The sequence below is a fragment of the Haliotis rufescens genome, unplaced genomic scaffold (assembly GCF_023055435.1).
Source record: "Haliotis rufescens isolate VD_foot unplaced genomic scaffold, xgHalRufe1.0.p SCAF_11, whole genome shotgun sequence".
NCBI classification, from domain to species: Eukaryota; Metazoa; Mollusca; class Gastropoda; order Lepetellida; family Haliotidae; genus Haliotis; species Haliotis rufescens.
The window spans coordinates 37,701,905-37,722,824 of NW_025963791.1; the positions used below are offsets into that span (position 1 = coordinate 37,701,905).

Here is a 20,920-nt window from a genome sequence, read left to right on the forward strand (position 1 = left end):
TACGCCTCACAGAGTAGTATTCTCTCGCATTAACGTTTTCATAGTTATCACAGGGTTATATTAAAAAGGGTCATGACACAGCGTTGCGGTTAAAGTGTCCAAACAGGTTTTAATGCCTTTCATTGTTTGAGGTACAGGTTAGATAAAGGGGATGCTAAAAATATACACAATGATTTATGAAGAGAGCAAAGAATGGTATGCAGGGATCTCAATCGCACATACAGTATCTACGTACGTCATTACATTTTTGATCAAACAAGCACAGCATGTTTAGTTGTGTATTTGCAGAGGATAGTTTTACTCCCATTGATCAGATACTGCTCGATTTTAGTGCTGGCTGGCGGATGATAAAGCTTGTATGATGTCGGTGCCGTCCTTATAATAATGACGGATATTTGACATGATGGCGACATGTCTATAGATTTGAATCAATTTTATGATTCATAAGTGACTAAGTTGACTTTGACAGCCCGGGCAATGTGACATTATCTATTGTTGTTTTCAATGCTATTACTTGAAAACTCGACCGCAAAATAAACGTGAAACTTGAATCTCGTCAAGCACAATTGCACATGAATTTTCTAATTATATCTGCATCAATGCATTTTATCGTAAATTTATATAAGAAAATCAAATTAAATGTTTCAATAGATCTGTATGGTTTTGATGTTGCAAATGGGAGGCAGAGCAGATACATGTTTACAACGCACATGTGCATGTATGTAGTTTAATTAACATCGACAACATCAAAATGAGCGAGCGGGATTTTCTATCGATTGCATGAAAATTGTCATTCAAATATTAATGCCAAGTTACTGGTGTGACATATACCTCGGCATGAATATCATGTTGGACATTATCAGTGCTCATTATCTATCATGTATTGCATGTACATGCAGATCATGATATATTGAACGTGTTGTGTGACAAATATAATACTGGTGTGTTCAATTTCAAAATTCAATACCAACAGTACATTTGCGGCAATACCACAATCTGCAACAACTAAGAAGCGTACCTTCTTTTAATACGTACACCAATAGCAAGTTCTTTAAGTGTCTTGTCACTGTGTAATTAATTGGTAATACGCAATAATGTGAAAGCAATTTCAACTGTACACTAAGTTATAACAGTTAATAAGTTAATAACACGCTTTCGTATTTGCTTCGAGCTCACACAACATTCCTGATTCTACAATCTATTCACCTGTTATTTCAATTTAGATTATATTATAATTAAAATAACATGCAACCATTTCTTTTGTTCGCCCCTATGATATTCATACTTCTCTTTATATGTCCGGTGAAGTGTTATGTCAGGTTGTGAAGCATCCAAATTAAGCAAAACATTCCCTGCTGACTCAATCAGTTCAAAATAAAAAAATAACGTCCACACACCCGCGCTCGCCCAGCATTATCAGCTTCTCTGTTACTAATTAAAGATTTACCTTGACTGAGATTGAGAAGTCAGTTAATACTGTTGCCTCGATACTTATGTCTGGTGAGTTTAATCATATCAGTAAATGACTACGATCTGCATCACGTTTGGCTTCAAGTGCTGACATGAGGTTGACATGCCGTAAATAAATGCAATACTGCGCAAAAGAGCAGATAAATTATATGAATTGATCGATGAAAATCAGTGAAGACACAAGGTGTACCCGAAAAGGGTAGACATGTGGAAGACGCATTAGTGACCAAAATAATGTCTGATGCCATTCAGTATTTTGACCATTATGTTTCCTTGTTCTTCAAACTTAGTGCTTAGTAAAAATGAAATTTCAATAGTTGGGTTATGTTAAGTGATCCTTTTTACTGTAGATTCGTATCTCAGCATACACATCATACACCCAATATGAGAAACAATACAAAGCAAACCACATTCAAGATGTATCATATGGCCCTACAAAAACTGAAAGACCATTTGTTTCCGTGTTTGTTCAGTTGAACAATTGACTTGCATTTGCCTGTGTTTGTGAAAGGTGCAACCGGTGGGTCAGGATACGCTCAACTTTTCGCGAACACACCGAAAGTGATTCATATAACATAAGCAACAAACGAAAAGCCATTTCCACAATCAAAGGACATACGTTTACAATGTTTATGAATCTCTATCAAACAGCATCATCAAATAGTGATGGTGCCAGGTGTTCACAATACTCATGCTTATGATATAGCCGAAATGGTACAATGGTATCGAGTTTGTCGCTTTTATTTGTATCATGTACTATGATAGTGTACGGCGCTTCAATTCAGTAAGATCTTCGGAGCACACAGGCATTGTGTTATTGTCATTTTTAGTCAACGTAACACCAGCGGTTTCAGTATAACCTTTAGTGATGATGCTTTCCAAATCAATTACATGCTGACCTGTGACCATGTGATGTGTTATTTCTGGTCCACACCTGTTCGACTAGCTTGATTCCATAGCGTCGCCGCATGGCAGGAGTACTGTTGTGTGGTATCAGGTTACAAATACAAACTTTTTTAATCGCGGGTGCTACCGGTAGAGCAGGTCATGCTTACCCTATTCGCGAACATCATTCACTGATTTTCAGTGACACATTCATATAATTTCCACTGCTATCTTACCCTTTAAACCCAATAGAAACTCGTTGTTATCCGTCGTTGACATTATATATTTATATTATTAATGCATGCTCCTATCTTCACTAACAAGAACAATCATTATGTAATGTACATATCCCAAGACCACTTGGGAAACATCCGATATGTTTCACAAATAAAAAAACCCAGGGTAAACAGAATATGCGAGTGTATTTCAGTCGTTTTATTTTAGTGACCGTCTATGCGTATATGGTAGATTCAATCCACTGCTTTCCTCCTGATGCACTAGCATAGACGCCGGGTGAGTTGGGTTGACCGCAACCATTGCCCCAGCTCACAATTCCTGCAAACATGAAAAGGATAATGTCTCATGTACAACTGATGTCTTCGCGAGAAATTCTGATACCTTTTAATTTAACATTGTAAAGGCAATTGGCTTTGATTACAAAACACCAGAGTAGAGAAACGAACGATCATGAAAAAGTACTCTTGAAAAACACAACAGAAACGAAACACGGTCAATGAAGGATTCAAGGTCCATTTCGGTGTCAAAATGGAATCCCCCTGTTCTTGAAAGTTGTTGTTGACTATTCCACATGGCATGATATATTTTGTGTTTGGCTGTGATGTGAACACATATAGCAGTTTATATTGATTGACATATGTCATGTGGACATTTGCCTGCCAAAGATAACTCAAAGCTTTTCTTATCTAGTTCTTGTTTTTGGACCGTAAGAAGAGTTACTTTCCTTCATACGATTGGACACGTTATGATTTTGCAAATATGTTTTCATTAAAAATGGATATGACAGGATGAAGACTTCAAAACATGATTACAATTACAGTTACACAATTGCACAACTGAAAGTATATGGTGACCCAACGCTGGAATACTGATCTACTGGAAAGTGTGATGTCATTGCCATAAGCATTTTGTATGTATCACTTCTGAGAAATGTCTTGAAAATGACACCTTACCAATTATCTCCATACGATTGTTTTGGAAGCACATCAAAGGTCCTCCGCTGTCCAACTGTAATATATGTTCATTTTTTATCAATCAGCTTCGAAGACAACTGATCGATTCCATAACCTTAGAAGCTTAGGTACAAATGGGAAAGTGAATTCAGTTAATTTCTAATTCACAAATGTAAGGCAGTGCAAAATGAACATGGTGTTAAAGAAATAGTTTTGTTTTGATATTTATTTGCTGTTCTATGGAAAGGTGGGATCGTGAGATATATTTCTGTCACAAATACTTGCGGGTATTGTTGTGACTGGTCACGTGATACTGTAGACATTAAAATATAAATATGTATGCTAACACGAACAGAAAATCTCAGTGTCTACGACATGGGAAACCATAAAATTGCGTTTTCAGATTGTATAGAACAGCTTTAAACTTATAAGGAGTAGTTAATTACATCACATGAAACCTTTTGAATTTTAGTTCCAATGATTCTATATATCTGTTCACCCAGCAGTTCAAAGGCATCTTGCGTTGTATACTAGTACTCCCCAGAGAGCTGAGCATGAAATCGAGTGCAGATATATCCATTGGCTGGGGTCATAATGCATCGTTTTGAGTAAGCTTTAAAGTGTGGATTTGGCACATACATGTATACACATTGTTATTTAATAGACATAAATATGAAACAGATGAGGCGGTTTCAGTGGGTTTTTTTTCTATCTCAGTGGAAGGGAATAGGCTATTTCACCTTTATTGAACGATTGATAATAAGTCATGGTACTTACGGAGCACGAATCTTTTCCTCCTTCTGAGTGGCCTGCACAAATCATTGAGGCTTCATGGAACGGGTTAGAGCCGACTATGTTCCTACATTGGGTTTGTGACAGGACGGGCTTTTCAACAACCCGGAGCTCATCTGATACAGCGCCCCCTATAAGTACAATTTAATATCAGGAAGTGTCCTGTGATTTGATACAGTCACAGTTTATGCGTATGGAAAAAGTTAATATTTGTGTTGCAGTGATGAAATTGTTTAACAATTATTTTGAAAACAGCATATTCCTTCATCCTAGACCACAGTGACATCCTTTAAATTTACTGACAAAATGGAATGTTGGATACGGACATCAAGACTGCCCCTTTGTCCAGTTGCCAAACACATTAACAAGAAGAGTCATTTATCCTCTATATGATAAACTATTTCTTCCCACATCATTGATTTTCGCGAACTTTGAGAACGCCGTTTAACGTCTCAGGATTGTGTTTTCAAAGCATAATGATTGTTATGCTTTTAAAATACTTTCAAAATTTGAAAAAGTAGCTATGCATTCACATTCAGGTATTTATACAATCTTCGGTCAGTATAATGAAACTTTAGACATACCGTACGAGGTATGTCCCCATCCGGCGACATAGCATACTTCTCCTGCTCTACTGACATTGCCCGAAACACACCCAAAGTTGATTTCGGGCTTAGATACTTGTGGGGCGCTACTAAGCTCAATCAGCGCAATGTCATACTCAATTGTAATTGGGTTGTACAGAGGGTGTGACATCAAAGTCTTTACGTCATAGGACTCGGAGGAAGGTTCGTTTTTGGAGAGGTCATGAGCGCCAAGGCGAATCTTTAAGTCTGCCACAGTAGTTTCACTGACAAACAGAAATAATGTCAAAACAAATATTTTTCTTATATATAATGATTCACACTGAACTGGTGCCGAAGATAACGCTCCATTTTACAATATATTTCAAACATTTCATAATCTAGCAACATTCATGATGGCAATTATTTTTAAAACCGACTAGCGAATATTGATTTGTACCTATTGTTTCAGAATACTTACATACTTGTGATTTCTCAAGCTCATGAAAAAGTAGTCATAGTGAGACGGGATAAATATAAAACACGTCTACGACCTTCACGAGTCTGGTGTATCCCCTCACATCATTCTGATATGCCATAAAATGACTGGAGCAATAAAAGAAACTAATTCATTCACTCGCTCACTTACGTAAATAATAATATTTGACATTTATAAAAAGTTGTAACATGTCTTTATATCAACTCTACTATATAGTAGGTTTACGTGTATACAACTTACTACAAACAGTGGGCAGCAGTTAGGATGTACCACCTGTCAGAACTGCCTTTCAGGAGTGACCCACCACAATTAAGAACACCACGCCTTTCGAGAGCAGCCTACAAACATCGATACAGTCAGTGAGTGAACATTGTAATACGTCTTAGTCAACAATAGTCAACAATTACACGGCCAGACAAACCAGAAACTCATAGCATCAGAGCCGATCCCGGCTGTTAGGGTGCAAGGACACAAATTTAACCAGGTCACACATTGTAACGGCCGAGTCATCTTCACATTCATCTAAGTATCAGGTGCTTGGGACATCAATTGCTTCTGGGTCATCAATGGATATATTATAACAACAATTACTACTGAAAACACATGTCAGACCCATGTATGCCCTTCACATGGTCAACGATATGTAGGGCACATGTATATCTTTCAATAAAGATTAACATATGAAACATAGCGATTGATTGATTTAAATCCAATTTGTACTCGTGAATATATTCTATTTCACCAAATAGTTTCTTAGAATGACATGGTCATTGTACCTCCACATGCTAATTGTATGACGATTTTCTATGTCAGTAAAAAGGTTTTCAGTGCCTCATGCTTGTCATAAGAACCGAAAGGTAAAATGAGGATCGGTTGGTCAGACTGTGACGTGGTGAATAGTGTGCCTTTGTTCCCTGATGGTGTGTGTTGTTGTTCATGCTTTCAATCACTTGTTTGCCTTATCCAGACTCAATTGTGTTACAAGCCACCACGATAAGACTGGCATATTCCCACATTATTCATGAAATAGAGCGACATTATTAAATTGTATTTAAATTGTATGTTTTATGCAGTGTGCTCTATCATTACTCATCCCATTAAACCATTGTTCCATATCATGACCGAATACTTCATGGTGATAAACTCATAAAACACAAAATGTCAGTCCATACATGTAAAACGTCAGTAAATACGACAGTATACAGCAGTTCAGCAGTTCAACTTTGGTATTGTCAGCTATTCTGGAATACATGTGGTTCATGAACCTGTCTCTGAAACTTAATACTTCAGCAAAAAGCTAATATGATGTGTTTGTTTGTTGTTTAACGCCGCACTCAGCAATATTCCAGCTATATGACGGCCGTCTGTAAATAATCGAGTCTGAATCAGACAATCCAGTGATTGACATCCTGAACATCGATCCACGCGATTGGGATACGATGACATGCATCAATCAAGTCAGCGAGCCTGGCCACCCGATCCCGTTAGTCGCCTCTTACGACAAGCATAGTCGCCTTTTACGGCAAGCTGAAGGGTTGCTGAAGACATATCTTCATACATATGAATGACATGTTTACACTGTTTAGTTTGTGAGATCCTTCTCGGTATACACTTTATTTACCATCCATGGAAAGGAATGTGGTGTGGCGATTTGTCCACCAACAATGCGATTCCTGGCTGTCTTTGGGAGGGTGGTGTAATCAAAGCCCACATCATTGATTCCACATCCAGGAGGATCTATATAACTCAAGACTCCTGTCAATACAATCAGGAACACATTGAGGTATAATGTAGTTAACAATAGTAAACATAAAAGTGAAGATTTCACGTGAAGTTCAATCTGAGTAAGGTATTGTACATATTAATTTGTGCTTATTCCAACAACGCCTACACCAAATTCAAATTCCACCAATATCAGCAACAAGAAATTATCTTCAAAACGTTGATCCCATGTGCACGTTTGGCTTGTTATTTGTCGGTAATATCAGGGACTGTAGAAAATTAAATATATTGGGGGTAATTATCAGTGGCAGCAAATGATTGAAGGGTCAGTAAAATGTCGAGTGCTGTCGGCGGATGGGAATTGAATTTAGAGTTATTGCCATTGTCTGTATAAACAATGCAGGCTTCATCATTCGAGGGGTTTCGAGTTGGGCCAGTTTCTAGAAGCCTGTACCTATATAAGAGCGACAAGAGGACGATGCGAGGCCTTTTTCGACCAGATGTGTGTCTTATTTTACTTGCGAAGTGCGGATTGGATATTTATCGGAAACAAACACTGAATTCCTGCCAGGTACTAAGACTATTACGGATTCAAGAACGGAGCATGTGCATGTGCCTCTTTAAGGCATTAATTATAATTTCCCCAAAAAGTATTATATATATTTCCAAGTTTACACAAATTTAACATGTTAATGTCTGAAAACATTTCGAATACCTCACAAAATATGGGAATGTTTATTTTCTATGCTAATAATTTGAGAAAAGAAATGTTAAAAATTGTCGGTAGCATCGTTGCAACATGTAATGGGCCGATATATTTAAGATAAGACACAAAACACAAGTTTAATTATATCATAATATTCATATGATATAATTTAATATGTAATATATTTAATATGTATGGTATTCAAATATTACCTTCCTTTTAATTTGTATTGAGATACCAAAGGCACAGGACGTATAGTTTGTGTTGAATAATGTATTTTTGTGAAATAGATTCACACTGCAAAGAAGAAAGAAGTCATACTGTCTTTTAAAGAATGGAAGCGATGGTTCGGACGAATCCTTGATCAGTTACAATAGCTTACCTGATGCAAGACACGCTAAAACGAAACACAGATGTGCTGGCATATTTTTCGTGTGGACACCAAAGCCACCAAACCACTGTAGGACAAGGTGGTTACTAGGTTATTAGATTAGATTAGCAGTGAGTGTAGGTGTTTTTCATAACAGCCGTCACCGAGTTTACTGTTAAAACCACAGGGCATACTGTACTTAGATGTCACAGCAAATAACTTGAAATCCGCAACACGGTATATTATTGAAATGCAAATGTAATATGATAATATTTACTACATTACGTCATCCATATATAATAATCTATTTCGTTGTGAAAAAGTACGAATCTATGTTTTTCATGCCTGTGTCATTGACAAGAAGCTTGAGATATATGTTTCAGGTAACTACATGTACATATACGAAATTCTGTCACAGTTTAAGAGGGATTCGGGGAACTTTTAGTAACATTCAGTAAATGCAGCGCATATGTTTGTACAAAAATATACAGTCTCACATATTTGTTTTTGGAACTGTTTTCAAAGATCATTGGGTGCTGCGGCGAACTGACGATCTCAAAGAAATACCTCTAAGTTGTGTCGTGAATTATTAAATGATGTCTGATGCAATTCCCTAATTTGACTGGTACCTTATGTTCCCCTGTTTTTTCAGGTGAAAAATTGACTTGCCTTTGCATGTGTTTGTGACGGTGCCACCTGTGGGGCAGGATCACTCACCTTTTCGCGAATACCTGGTATCATCACTATTTTCATTAACACATGCTTATGGTGTAGTCTGAATCGCTGATGCTTACTTGAAACTGTTTTCACGAGCTGGAATACAACAACAAGTACAATAGGTTTTGCATACTTTGACGGTCCATTATGAACGGTGACTTTTTTTCGACACCAACACAAAGTCATTGATATCCTTTGAGATACACTCATGTCATTTTTCAGACAGGACCGCAATGGTATCTCAGAACTCTTTTATTACACATCATTCATTCTTGCTACATTGGTGACACTCTTATTGCGTTATTATATAACCCAACATCTACGTCTTTTTTGCCATACGTACCAATACGGCCATCGCGATAACTCATCAAAGGCCCACCGCTGTCAGCCTATAATTAACAAACACGCCTCCAACCGATGAAGCAATCGAAATAAGGGGTAACAGGAAGTGGTCTTTGCGCTGCTTCGAGTAAATGTTCACGTCAAGGACATAGTGTTTCAGGACATTCTTTCTATCGTCTCTGGTCAGTTCCGTGAAGTTGATACTTTATACGGGTCTTTCCTTTCTCCAGGGAGCCTGCACAGATCGAAGATTCGTGGAAGTCGTTGGAGCCATACATACTCATTTTCATCTCTTTGCCTACTGTCTCCCGCGCCGTGATATTGCTGGAATGTTGCTAAAAGCGGCGTAAAACCATACTCACTCACTCTTTACCAACTGGCACTTATTTCAATGGAGCGGGTGATCCTGCTTACTGACAGGGTTAACAGCGTGGCGTTGTACCATAACGACGTGGATTATTGCTCATGAAAATGAGCACTGGATTGTCTTATAATTATCGAAGGGATATTGCTGGGTGTGACGTCAGGTAACAAACAAACGCTTACTATTTTAGTGAAAATTGTTTGAGTGGGGGGACATGCTTACTCTTTTCTCAAACACCTGGTATCATCACCAATATTTAATGATCAATTGATATAATTTTCATCACTATTTTATTTTTTAAGTCCCAGTTATTCTCTGGCGTTGATGTTTTGAATTAACCAGAAATGTGTATCAGTACAAGTTCTTATTTGCTTGCCATCAATTATCAATATTTCATATAAAACATAGGTTTCAATATTTAGTAAAAGATAAAAGAGCTAACTCATTTTATATTGTTTACATTTTGTTGTCTTAGAACCCTATGCTGTGGTACGTGGGCATAAAACTTTCTGGGATTACGGGTTAGAATGTTTCTCCAGCAACCTATGCTTGTCGTAAGAAGCGAATGACTGGATCGGGTGGTAAGGCATGGCGACTTGGTAGATTATGTACCAACGTAAGGCAAAATATAAAATAAATAATATGAATTATTAATGAAAATCAGTGATAATACCAGGTGATGAAACATGTGGAGGACATTTCCAAATTTGACGCTCCAGTGACCATATGTTCTGTAATTTTAAAACATAGTGCTTGACATAATGAATTTTCAATAATTTGGTTGTTTATGGCAATACAAATGGCAAAGACTAACTATGTTTACTGTAGATTCGTATCTAAGTATACACATCATACACCCAATATAAGAAACAAAAAAAAATAAACCACTTTCAAGATGTACCATGTATCCCTGAAATAAAACTAAAACACCATACTATGTTTCCGTGTTTGTACAGGTGAACTGGCCTTTGCATGTGTTGTGAAATCTGGCACTGGTTGGGCAGGATACGCATAACGCATGGCATCATCACTGTTCATGTGTCATCGCTGATTTTCAGTGATCCATTCACATAATTTCTCACTGCTATTTTACCTTTTACGCCAAATAGAATCTCGACGGATATCCGGGGCTGTTATTATTTGTCGTTGTCTAATATTCATATTATTAAGGTTATCCTTCTGTTTTTATTAACAAGAGTGAGTGAGTGAGTTGGGTTTAACGCCGCTTTTAACATTATTCCAGTTATATCACAGCGTGTCAGCTTAATGTGGGAGGAAAACCCGAAGTGATGCAGGTCTAAGACGTTTACCACTTCGGAGAAACCCACGAGCACGGGTATGGTGCTGACAAACCTAGAAACATAATTGGGGGCGAACCGGGATTCGAACCCACAATCATAGGTTTCTGGCGTGCCCAAGGGACGCAACTCTGCACAGCGAATCGCGGGGCCTTAGACGACTGGGCCACCCGTGCCCCCTCATTAACAAGAACAATCATTATGTTATAAATGTTCTTCTCCCAGGGCCATTTAGGAAACATCCGATATGTTTCACAAATAATGAAACCAGGGTAAACAGAACATGGTGTGCGTTTCATTCGTTTTATTTAAGTGATCGTCTATCCATTTATAGTAGCTTCAATCCACTGCCTTCCTCCCGTTGCACTAGCATAGACGCCGGGTAAGTTGGGATGACCGCAACCATAGCCCCAGCTCACAATTCCTGCAAACACGAAAAGGATAATGTCTCATGTACAACAGATGACCTCGCGAGAAGTTCTGATACGTTTTATTGTAACATTGTGTACTCATTGTAAAGGCTACAATTGAATATGATTACAAAACATCACGGAAGAGAAACGTACACTCCAACGAGCATTACTGGATAAGTACTCTTGAAAACCCCAACAGAAACGAAACACGGTCTAAAGGATTCAAGGTATTTATTTAGGACCACTTCGTATAGCAGTCTCAAAATGAATTTGTCCGCTGCTGTTGACAGTTGTTGAAATTCCACATAGCATGAACAATGCAGTTAATAATGTTGAGATTGTCATATTACATATAACGTTTGCCAGCCAATGTTAACTCACAGCTTTTCATATTTGCGTCTTGTTTTTGAGCCGTTGGTAGGGTTACCTTCCGTCATATGATTGGACATGTTTTGATATTGCACATATGTTTTTAAGTAATTGACATGACATTGAAGACTTCAAAACATGATTACAATTACAGATCGTAATCAGATGGACTTGCACAACTGGAAGCAGTATGTGGCCTAAAGTTGGAATACTGATTTACTGGAAAATGTTATGCCATTAACATGAGCATTTTGTATGTATCACTTGTGAGAAAAGTCTTGAAAATGACAGCTTACCAATTATCTCCATACGATCATTTTGGAAGCACATCAACGGTCCCCCGCTGTCCATCTGTAATAAGCGTTTTCTTTTATCAAATGAGCTACAGAGAAACACTGACAGATTCTACCACTAGTCCAATCGTGATACAAATGGGAAAGTAAATTCATTTGATTACTAATTCACAATGTAAAAGCCGTGCAAAATGAACTTGGTGTTAAAGAAATATTCTTGTTTTGATACTTGTTTGCTTTTCTTTCGGACAGGTGGGATCGTGAGACATATTTCTGTCACAAATACCTGCGGGTATTGTTGGTTCTGGTCACGCGATGCTTAATAGTAACATGTAGGCTATCGTTAATAACAAAACTGCTTCTTATCAATTGCGTAAATACCAAACACAATTGGCTACGGGAACAGTAGCCATTAAACACAAAATCTCAAGGTCTACGACATGGAAAGACGTGAACTTCAGATTGTACAGAATAGCGTTAAACACAAAAGCAGTGACTGTTAGAGCTTCAAAGGTATCTTGTGTTGTATACTCTCAAGGGAGCTGAGCATACAAATCGAGTGCACATATATTCATTGGCTGGGGTAATAATGTATCGTTTTGAGAATGCTTTAGGGTGTGGACTTCAATGCACATATACACATTATTATTTAATTCTACCATGAATTTGAAATTTACTCGATTCTGATTGGTCAATCAGAGCCTAAAAAATTACAATAAACCCCCTCTGATTGAAACAGCTGGTTTGACGGCCGCATCACTGCGGAAGGCAATATACATAGAATAGTACTATTTTCAGTCATTGTCGGTAGGCATATTTTAATGATTAAATCTACAATTACAGGTTACAAAATGCACAGATGCGGTTACTGCAATATTCAAAGGATGTGTGGCAATACATTTCGTGCACAAAACACGACAGAAATCTACAAAGGGAATGTATTTACGTTTGGAGACAACAAAGAGCTAAGAATTTTGGCGTTTTTCTATATACGACTGTGACGTCATATCTTTTGCGTCACAATGACCCATATGACGTCATAATGGTGACGCGCGATGTAGAGCGAAAGCATTGCAAAGCTTGCTTTGTTTTCTTTAGGGATGCCCACCTCATGGTAGCTTACTAAGTTGCCATGCTTATATGCTTTCAATGCATGTCATAGATTCGAATGAAGTATTACGGTGTAAACAAAATGCTTGAGTATATACAGCGCCATATTTTGTTCGGTGATTCCGTAATTCAGATCGATAACCCACTCAAAACACTGGAATCTACCCATGCCGCTTCACTCAGTATATTTGTTAACACCAAATAGCTCGCGTTTTATTTAGTCATGGTACTCGTAGAATGGAGATAAACATACTGTGTTTTCAATGTAGAGCTAGGTGAGCTGATGATTTAACCGCGCTATATTTAACATTTGAAACCTCACGCTGCGCGTTCGGTTCCAAATTCAATTGAGCGCGGTTAAATCTACAGGTAACCTAGCTCTACATTAAAAGCACAGTATGTTTATCTCCTAATTGACATACATATGAAACAGATGAGGCGGTTTCCCTGGTTTCTTTGTTTCTGGCTCCAGTACCGTGTTTAAATTAGTGGAAAGCAGTGTCTATTTCACTTGCATTGAACGATTACTAAGTCGTACTTACGGTGCAAGAATCTTTTCCTCCTTCTGAGTATCCTGCACAAATCATTGAGGCTTCATGGAACTGGTTAGAGCCGTATATGTCCCTACATTGTGTTTGTGACAGGACGGGCTTATCAACAATCAGGAGCTCATCTGATGCATCGCCTCCTACAATTTATCATCAGGGAGTCTCCTATTATATGGTACAGTCACAGTTTATTTGGTAATAAGTTAATATTTGTGTTGCATTTGTAATTGTGTTTTGTGTCCTAGACCACAGTGACATACTTAAAATATATTGACAAAATGGAATGTTTGATACAGACATTAAGACCGCCCACTTGTCCAGTTGTCAAATACATTGACAAGAAGAGTTATTTATCATCTAAATGATAAACTATTTCTTTTTACGACATCTTTGATTTTCGAGAACTTTGAGAACCCGTTCTTATTTGAAAAAATACCTATGCATTTACATTCAATCATTTATACACTGTCCGTGTAGAATAGTGGACCTGTAGACATACCGTCCGAGGTAAGTCCCCATCCGATGACATAGCATACTTCTCCTGCTCTACTGACATTGCCCGAAACACACCCAAAGTTGATTTCAGGCTTAGATACCAGTGGGGCGCCACTTAGCTCAATCAGCGCAATGTCATACTCTAGTGTAGCTGGGTTGTACAGAGGGTGTGACATCACAGTCTTTGCGTCATAGGACTCGGAGGAAGGTTCGTTTTTGGAGACATCATGAGCGCCAAGGCGAATCGTTAAGTCTGACACAATAGATCCACTGACAAACAGAAATAATGATTTGTAACAAACGCTTCTTTTTTCTGATACCAAAGATAGATGTTGTTTCATCGTATAATATATTTCAAACATTTTATAATCTAGCAACATTCATAATTTCAATTATGTTTCAAACAGCGACTAGCGAAAATTGATTTGTACATACTGCTAAGAATACTTACATGGAAACGTTGGTGTGATTTCTCAAGTTCATGTGTTCATAATGAGACGGGATAAACGTGATACACGTGTATGACATCCATGACCCTGGGTGATCCCCACACATCAATCTAACATGCTGTGATGTGACCCTGGGTGATCCCCTCAAATCAATCTGACATGCTGTGCCATGACTCAAATACAGTTCACAGAGGCGATTCTCGTTCACTCACTCACTCAGTCTTACGTGAACAATCATATTCTATAGTAACATGTCTTTATATCAACTCAAGTAGGTTTACGTGTCAACAACTTACTCCAAACAGTGGGCAGCAGTAAGGATGTACCACCTGTCAGAACTGCCTTTCAGAAGTGACCCGCCACAATTAAGAACACCACGCCTTTCGAGAGCAGCCTACAAACATCGATACTGTCAGTGAGTGAACATTGTATAACGTCTTTGTCAACAATAGTCAACAATTACACGGCCAGGCAAATCAGAAGCTCATAGCATCAGAGACGATTCTGGCTGTTAGGGTGCAAGGACACAAATTCAACCTGGTCACACATTGTAACGGCCGAGTCATCTTCACATTCATCGGTTGTTACGGTGTTCATCGATGAACAATATAAACATGTATAACGTTGCATGTGTATACACAACGGCAGTTAAAAGAACAAAATATCCATTTTTAACTTTGGTGTTGTCCGCCGTTCCGGAATGCATGCGGTTAATTCACCTATCTCGGCTTCATGAAACATGCTACTTCAGCAATGAGTTAATCTGATTAACATTTTTACACTGTGAGATCCCTTTCGTTATACACTTTATTTACCATCCATGGGAAGGCATATGGTGTGGCGATTTGTCCACCAACAATCCGATTCCTGGCTGCCTCTGGGAGGGTGGTGTAATCAAAGCCCACATCATTGATCCCACATCCTGGAGGGTCTATATCACTCAAGACTCCTGTCAATACAATCAGGAACACATTGATGTATTATGTAATGAACATAATTAAATGAAGTGAAGACTTAATTAACGTTCAATCTGAGTAAAGTATTGCACATATTAGGTACAAGTTGTGCCTAAAACAACAACGTCTACATAAAATTCAAATTCCACTGATATTTTCAATACGTGTTCAAAATTTCAATATTTCCTAAAGGTTAATTACATGTGCACTTAATGTTAATGTCAGTATTATTAGTGGATGTTGAAAATGAAATATTTTTGTATTTATCATTGGCAGCGAATGATTGAAGGGTCAGTAAAATGTCGTGTGCTGTTTTCGAAAGGGAGTGGAGTTATCATCATTGTTTACATGAACATGGCAGGCTTCACCATTCAAGAGTTTCGGGACAACCTCTAGAGGCCTGGATGTAGCAATAAAACTAAAGCAACAAAAGCCTTTCCATATCTCATAGAAATCTCTCCATAAAGCTGAGTCGATTGTGCGATTCCGACTATATCATGAGCATGTGTTTATGAATCACTATCACATAGTTATGAGTCCAGGTGTTCGCGAACACGTGAGCGTATCCTGCCTCTAAGGACAAACACGGGTGTTGCCTAGCTCACCCCAATCTTTGCCGCCCATGGGAAGCTGTTAGGAACACCCTTCACAGGAAGCCTTGCTTTCAGGAGGGAAGCAGAGAAACAGTTTGTAACGGTCGTGTTGAAATTCACCTTCCCGTTATTGTACTAAATTCTCTATTGATAACAGAAGCAGATTTGAATCTATTGCATAGTGCAATTTATGTATTGAAATGTTGTTGTACTGGTGTCATTTGTTTAGGTGTGCCACTCCCAGGTCTCATTGCAACCTCACCCGTTTGACGGCACTCGTTCCACAGTCGAGAAATTACACTTTTTGATGTGCCAAACAATAGGACAACTTTGGATTTTGACGTCCCCCCTACCTCTGTTCGCCATTTTGACTGTCCATTGAGTTACTATCTCGGAGGCGTTTCAAAGCGAGTGTGTTCAGATCCATGTCACTGTTTTGTAATCTACATACAAATCATTAGTTCCTTGTTTTTTGTCGGTGATATAGGCTGTGGTAAATTAGCAGTCCCAACAAACTCAATTCAAGTAATTCAAAACGCATATGTGTAATGATGTGTATGAATATATACGTAAATTATTACCATATAGCAGATACACTGTCCCTGTTTGTAACATGGTTATGAACATAATGTCTGCAAATGTGCGCAAGTCAGTGGAGCAGTGTCACTCCAACTTACAGGTTGTTTGTTTGTTTGTTGTTTAACATCGCACTCAGCAATATTCCAGCTATATGACGGCGGTCTGTAAATAATCGAGTCTGGAACAGACAATCCAGTGACTGACATCATAAGCATCTTATAGGTCAAATCATAAATCACTAATCAATGACAACTGAAATATCACACAACCACAGGTAATTGTATACATGGTTGGAACAAGTAATACATTTTAACTGCTACTTTTTAAACAAATTGGATATCGTCTTATCTGACCTGTTTTGTGTGTATTAAGCCTAATATGTCAAATAAGAAACTAAACACAAGTATCATTCTAATTCCGTCATAATAAACGTATGTATGGTATTCGTATTAATGTGATACTCCTTTTCATTTATTCGAGATACAGGAAAAAAGCAGGACTTACAATTTGTGTAGAATTATGCATATTCAAGTGAAATAACTTCACACAACAAAGAAGAAAGAAATCTATATTATCTTTGGAAGAAAGGAAGCGATGGAGTTACTGTCGCAGTATAATTGCGTAGTTAAATCCTACCTGAAGCAAGATACACAAACACGAAACACACAAGTGCTGGCATATTCTTCGTGTTGACACCAAAACCACTGTAGAACAAGGTTGTTACTGTGTTTTCAGATTAGATAAGCAGTGAGCGCAGGTGTTATATAATTGCTGTCACTCAATAATGAGCAACATTCTGACATACCAGTAATGACTCGCTGAGACCATGTTAAGTGTCAATTCAACACAAACGTAATATAAAAATAGTTACTAGATGAGTATCATAATTTATTTCTTTGGGTGTAATAACTTAGTGTGAAAACGCACGAATCTACATTTGGCGTGCAGCAGTCATTGACTATGATAAGAAGCTTGAGGTATGTATTACCACATGTACAAAATTGTGTCATAGTTTGAGAGGGAGGCCGGACACTATCAGTACTATTTAGAAAGTGCAGCGTACATGCTTGTACAAATATTTTCAAAATACGTGTTACCAGACCACAAGTATTTTACAAGTTTTCACAGTTTTTTTAGCAAATAGAATATACATCTTCTATATTATTATTATTATTATTATTATTATTATTATTATTATTATTTACAGATTCAAATAAAAAATGCAGCAAAGAGGGTTTGTGTGATCCTGACACAGTCAGGCTGGTTAGGCTCATCATCAGCTCAGGGCCCATGTCCCCTCTACACGCAGCCCAGACAGCGAATGGGACTTCTCCCTGAAAGCGCTGCCTACTCGAACCCACCGAGAACTTTTCGGAGAATGTGAAGACTCCCAAACACTGCAGCCTTCTGCTTTACACAGATTGTCAGAAGGGCTGTATTCCTGGTAGCAAACCCAGGTACTCTACCAATGTCAGTCAACAGATTGGGAGGTATCAAACCTAAGGCACAGGGAATAATGGGGAGTCGGACAACTTGGGATGCAAACGTGACATTTCGAAAGCGAGGTCCGCATGTTTGCCATGTTTTTTCCTGAATCGTGTCAATGACATAGTGTCAAAAGGGACAACTTCAATAATATAAATGATTTGATTGGATTTATAAAAAAAGACAAACTTCTCACACACACATTCGCCAAACTTAGCTTCTTTGTTACTGATACACGTGGATAATGCCTCGATCCTTTACGATTCTTGGTTTGTGAACTAAATGTCTTGTGGGTTTCATCATATTAAACGTCTACGATCTGCATCGAGTTTGGCTTTAAGCTGACATAAGGTTGAAATGTAAATAACTGAAATGCTACTCGAAGTGACATAACAGCCAACACGCAGACGATATGGATATCTATACAATGATAATAATGAATTTATAAAGCTCTGACTTCCAACTGGAAAAGCTGCTCGGCGGCGCTGTGAGGTGGTAAGTGGTAAGTCTTTAAAGAAGAAAAGAAGATGTCAGAGTTAGTGGAACATCTGATGAAGAGAGGAAGTGAGTTCCACAGAGTGGGGAGAAGCAATTGAGAAAGATCGTTCACCCAATTTTGTTTTGGTGTCTGTTACAGCGAAATGCATTTGATCGACAGAGCGCAGGCTGCGACTAGGCTTGTGAACTGAAATTCGAGTTTGAAAATACTGTGCATACTGTGGATCATAAATAGCGCTGTAGGTAATGTTAGGCAGCTTGAACTTTTATCCGTTGTTTAACTGTCAACCAGTGAATACTCTGCAGTACGGGTGTGATGTGCTTGGTGGATTTAGTTCTGGTAATGATACGGGCGGCAGTGTTCTGCACACCTGCAAGTGGGTAATTACAGAGGGTAATGGTCTAGGCTAGACAAATCATTGCTGTGGACAAGTATCTTTGTGGTTCCAGCACCAAGACATAGACGGATGTTTCCATTGTTCCTCGTGTGGATAGAAGTTGATCTGGCGACAGTGAGAGCTTGTTCCTCTGACAACATTGTCTTCACAAAGATGACTGCCAGATTGCTAACTTGATCAGAAGGATGAACATTGGATTCAGCAACCTCAAGTTATAATTAGGGAACTTTCAGAAGTAGAATAATGAACTCTGTCTTATCGTCGTTCATCTTCAAAACGTTTGTTTTACATGTATTCACATTGACGGGTTTGATACCAAGATGTAACTGATTATATCATCAGCATACGCATACAACTTTAGTCCATGTTTCGTATGACATTGCCGTGGGGCAGAATGTACAAAGAAAACAATATCGGTCCAACATCTTAGCCCTATGGCACACCACATGTTAAACTGTGTTAATCACGTTAACTGACTTTATACCATATACCTGAACTTGCAAAAGTTTTCCTGATAAGTAAGATCTGAACCAGGATAATGACGTATCCTTGATTCTCAGTCAGTGTTCTAAGCGCATCAAATGGATGTCATGGTCAACCTTATCGAATGGTGCTGAAAGGTCACGCAATACCAGGAAAACATCTTAGATCTCAGAATATCGTTGTGTACTTTGACCAGTGCAGTTTCGGTACTGCGTTGAGGCCTGCACGCTGACTGAAATACATCACTCAGATTATGAATAAACAGATGTTGGTTAAGCCTCGCTGGAACTAAGTGTTTCAGTTCTTTGGACACAAATGACAAGTTGGACACAGGACGATAGTTAACTGTTTGACTGGCATGAGTAAGTAAGATAACATACAGCTTTATGGACAACACCTTGCTTTTTGCAATATAGCTAGATGTATTGACTCAAGCTTGATAACGGTGTAAGAATCTACATCGAAACGTCGCTATATGCAATAAACCAGAAGTTGTTATCCATAAAGCTGTACGATAGTTCTTGAGCACACATGTGTCTAATGATACTTTCTTACTAGTAGTGGAGTAGTGCAGGTATGGTGGCTTGCTTGAAGGTCGTCAGGACTGATCCATGTGCTAGTGAGGTATTCAACAAGGATGAGTTTGCACGACTACAAGTTTCCAGGCATCCTTTCAGAACCCACGTTGGCATAGGGTACAGAAAACACAATTCGCTGGGCGCAGCATCGACTATTGACTTCACCTCCTTTGAACTAGAAGCTTGGAATGATAGTATACGTTCTCCAGAAAATGGAACATCACATTCCGTGAAATCGTCGTCCGATTCAGTGATGAAGAAAGATGCAAATAAGTTTGCCATAATCTTTGATTCAGTTTCGTCGACATGCGATTTGTCAGTTTCTTTGTGGGGCCAATAAATTGTCTTGAATTGTGTTTGTTGCCCATCACTGTCTGTGTCTTTATGGTTACTTTTGAATCAGTAGGTAGAATCAAGCATGCTCTACAAAGATTTCGTACGACTCTTGCTGAAAAGGTCTTTGATCAGGGTTACAACTTTCAAGATCACAGAAAAGCTTTCAAAATTTTTCATGGTAAATATATAACTTCAACGCCAGAGGATATCCATTTGGCGTGAGGCGAAATAGCAGATCAAATATATATATTGATCAAAGAAAATCAGTGATGACATCAGGTGTTCCCGGAAAGGTTCTTAAAACGTAGTGCTTAGTATTATGAATTCTTAACAATTTGGTTGTTAATGGCAATATAAATCACAAAGACATCCTTTTTACTGGAGAGTCTGATCTAACCATACACATCATACACCCAACA

At 38.3% G+C, this 20,920-nt stretch overlaps 1 protein-coding gene across 1 annotated transcript; it reads right to left on the reverse strand.

Annotated features, from left to right (window-relative positions):
• Positions 1-2,758: 2,758 nt before the first annotated feature.
• Positions 2,759-17,495, reverse strand: LOC124122149 (transmembrane protease serine 9-like). The gene is made up of 14 exons (XM_046485272.2): positions 17,360-17,495; positions 15,411-15,544; positions 14,892-14,989; positions 14,151-14,416; positions 13,646-13,791; positions 11,997-12,051; positions 11,250-11,342; positions 8,210-8,311; positions 7,021-7,154; positions 5,640-5,737; positions 4,922-5,187; positions 4,323-4,468; positions 3,546-3,600; positions 2,759-2,910 (listed from the first exon to the last, which is right to left on the reverse strand). The coding sequence occupies exons 1-14, from the start codon at positions 17,400-17,402 to the stop codon at positions 2,807-2,809; spliced, it is 1,740 nt and encodes a 579-aa protein (XP_046341228.2). The 5' UTR covers positions 17,403-17,495; the 3' UTR covers positions 2,759-2,806.
• Positions 17,496-20,920: the final 3,425 nt, after the last annotated feature.

Excerpts from the sequence above, each read along its gene's own strand:
- LOC124122149 (XM_046485272.2), bottom strand. The coding sequence starts at position 17,402 with ATGCCAGCACTTGTGTGTTTCGTGTTTGTGTATCTTGCTTCAG. Across the intron at positions 8,312-11,249 it reads GCAGTGGATTGAAGCTACTA|AACCTAGTAACCACCTTGTC; the intron begins TAAATGGATAGA and ends ATCTAATCTAAT. Across the intron at positions 5,188-5,639 it reads ACTGCTGCCCACTGTTTGTA|TGAAACTACTGTGGCAGACT; the intron begins GTAAGTTGTATA and ends TCTGTTTGTCAG.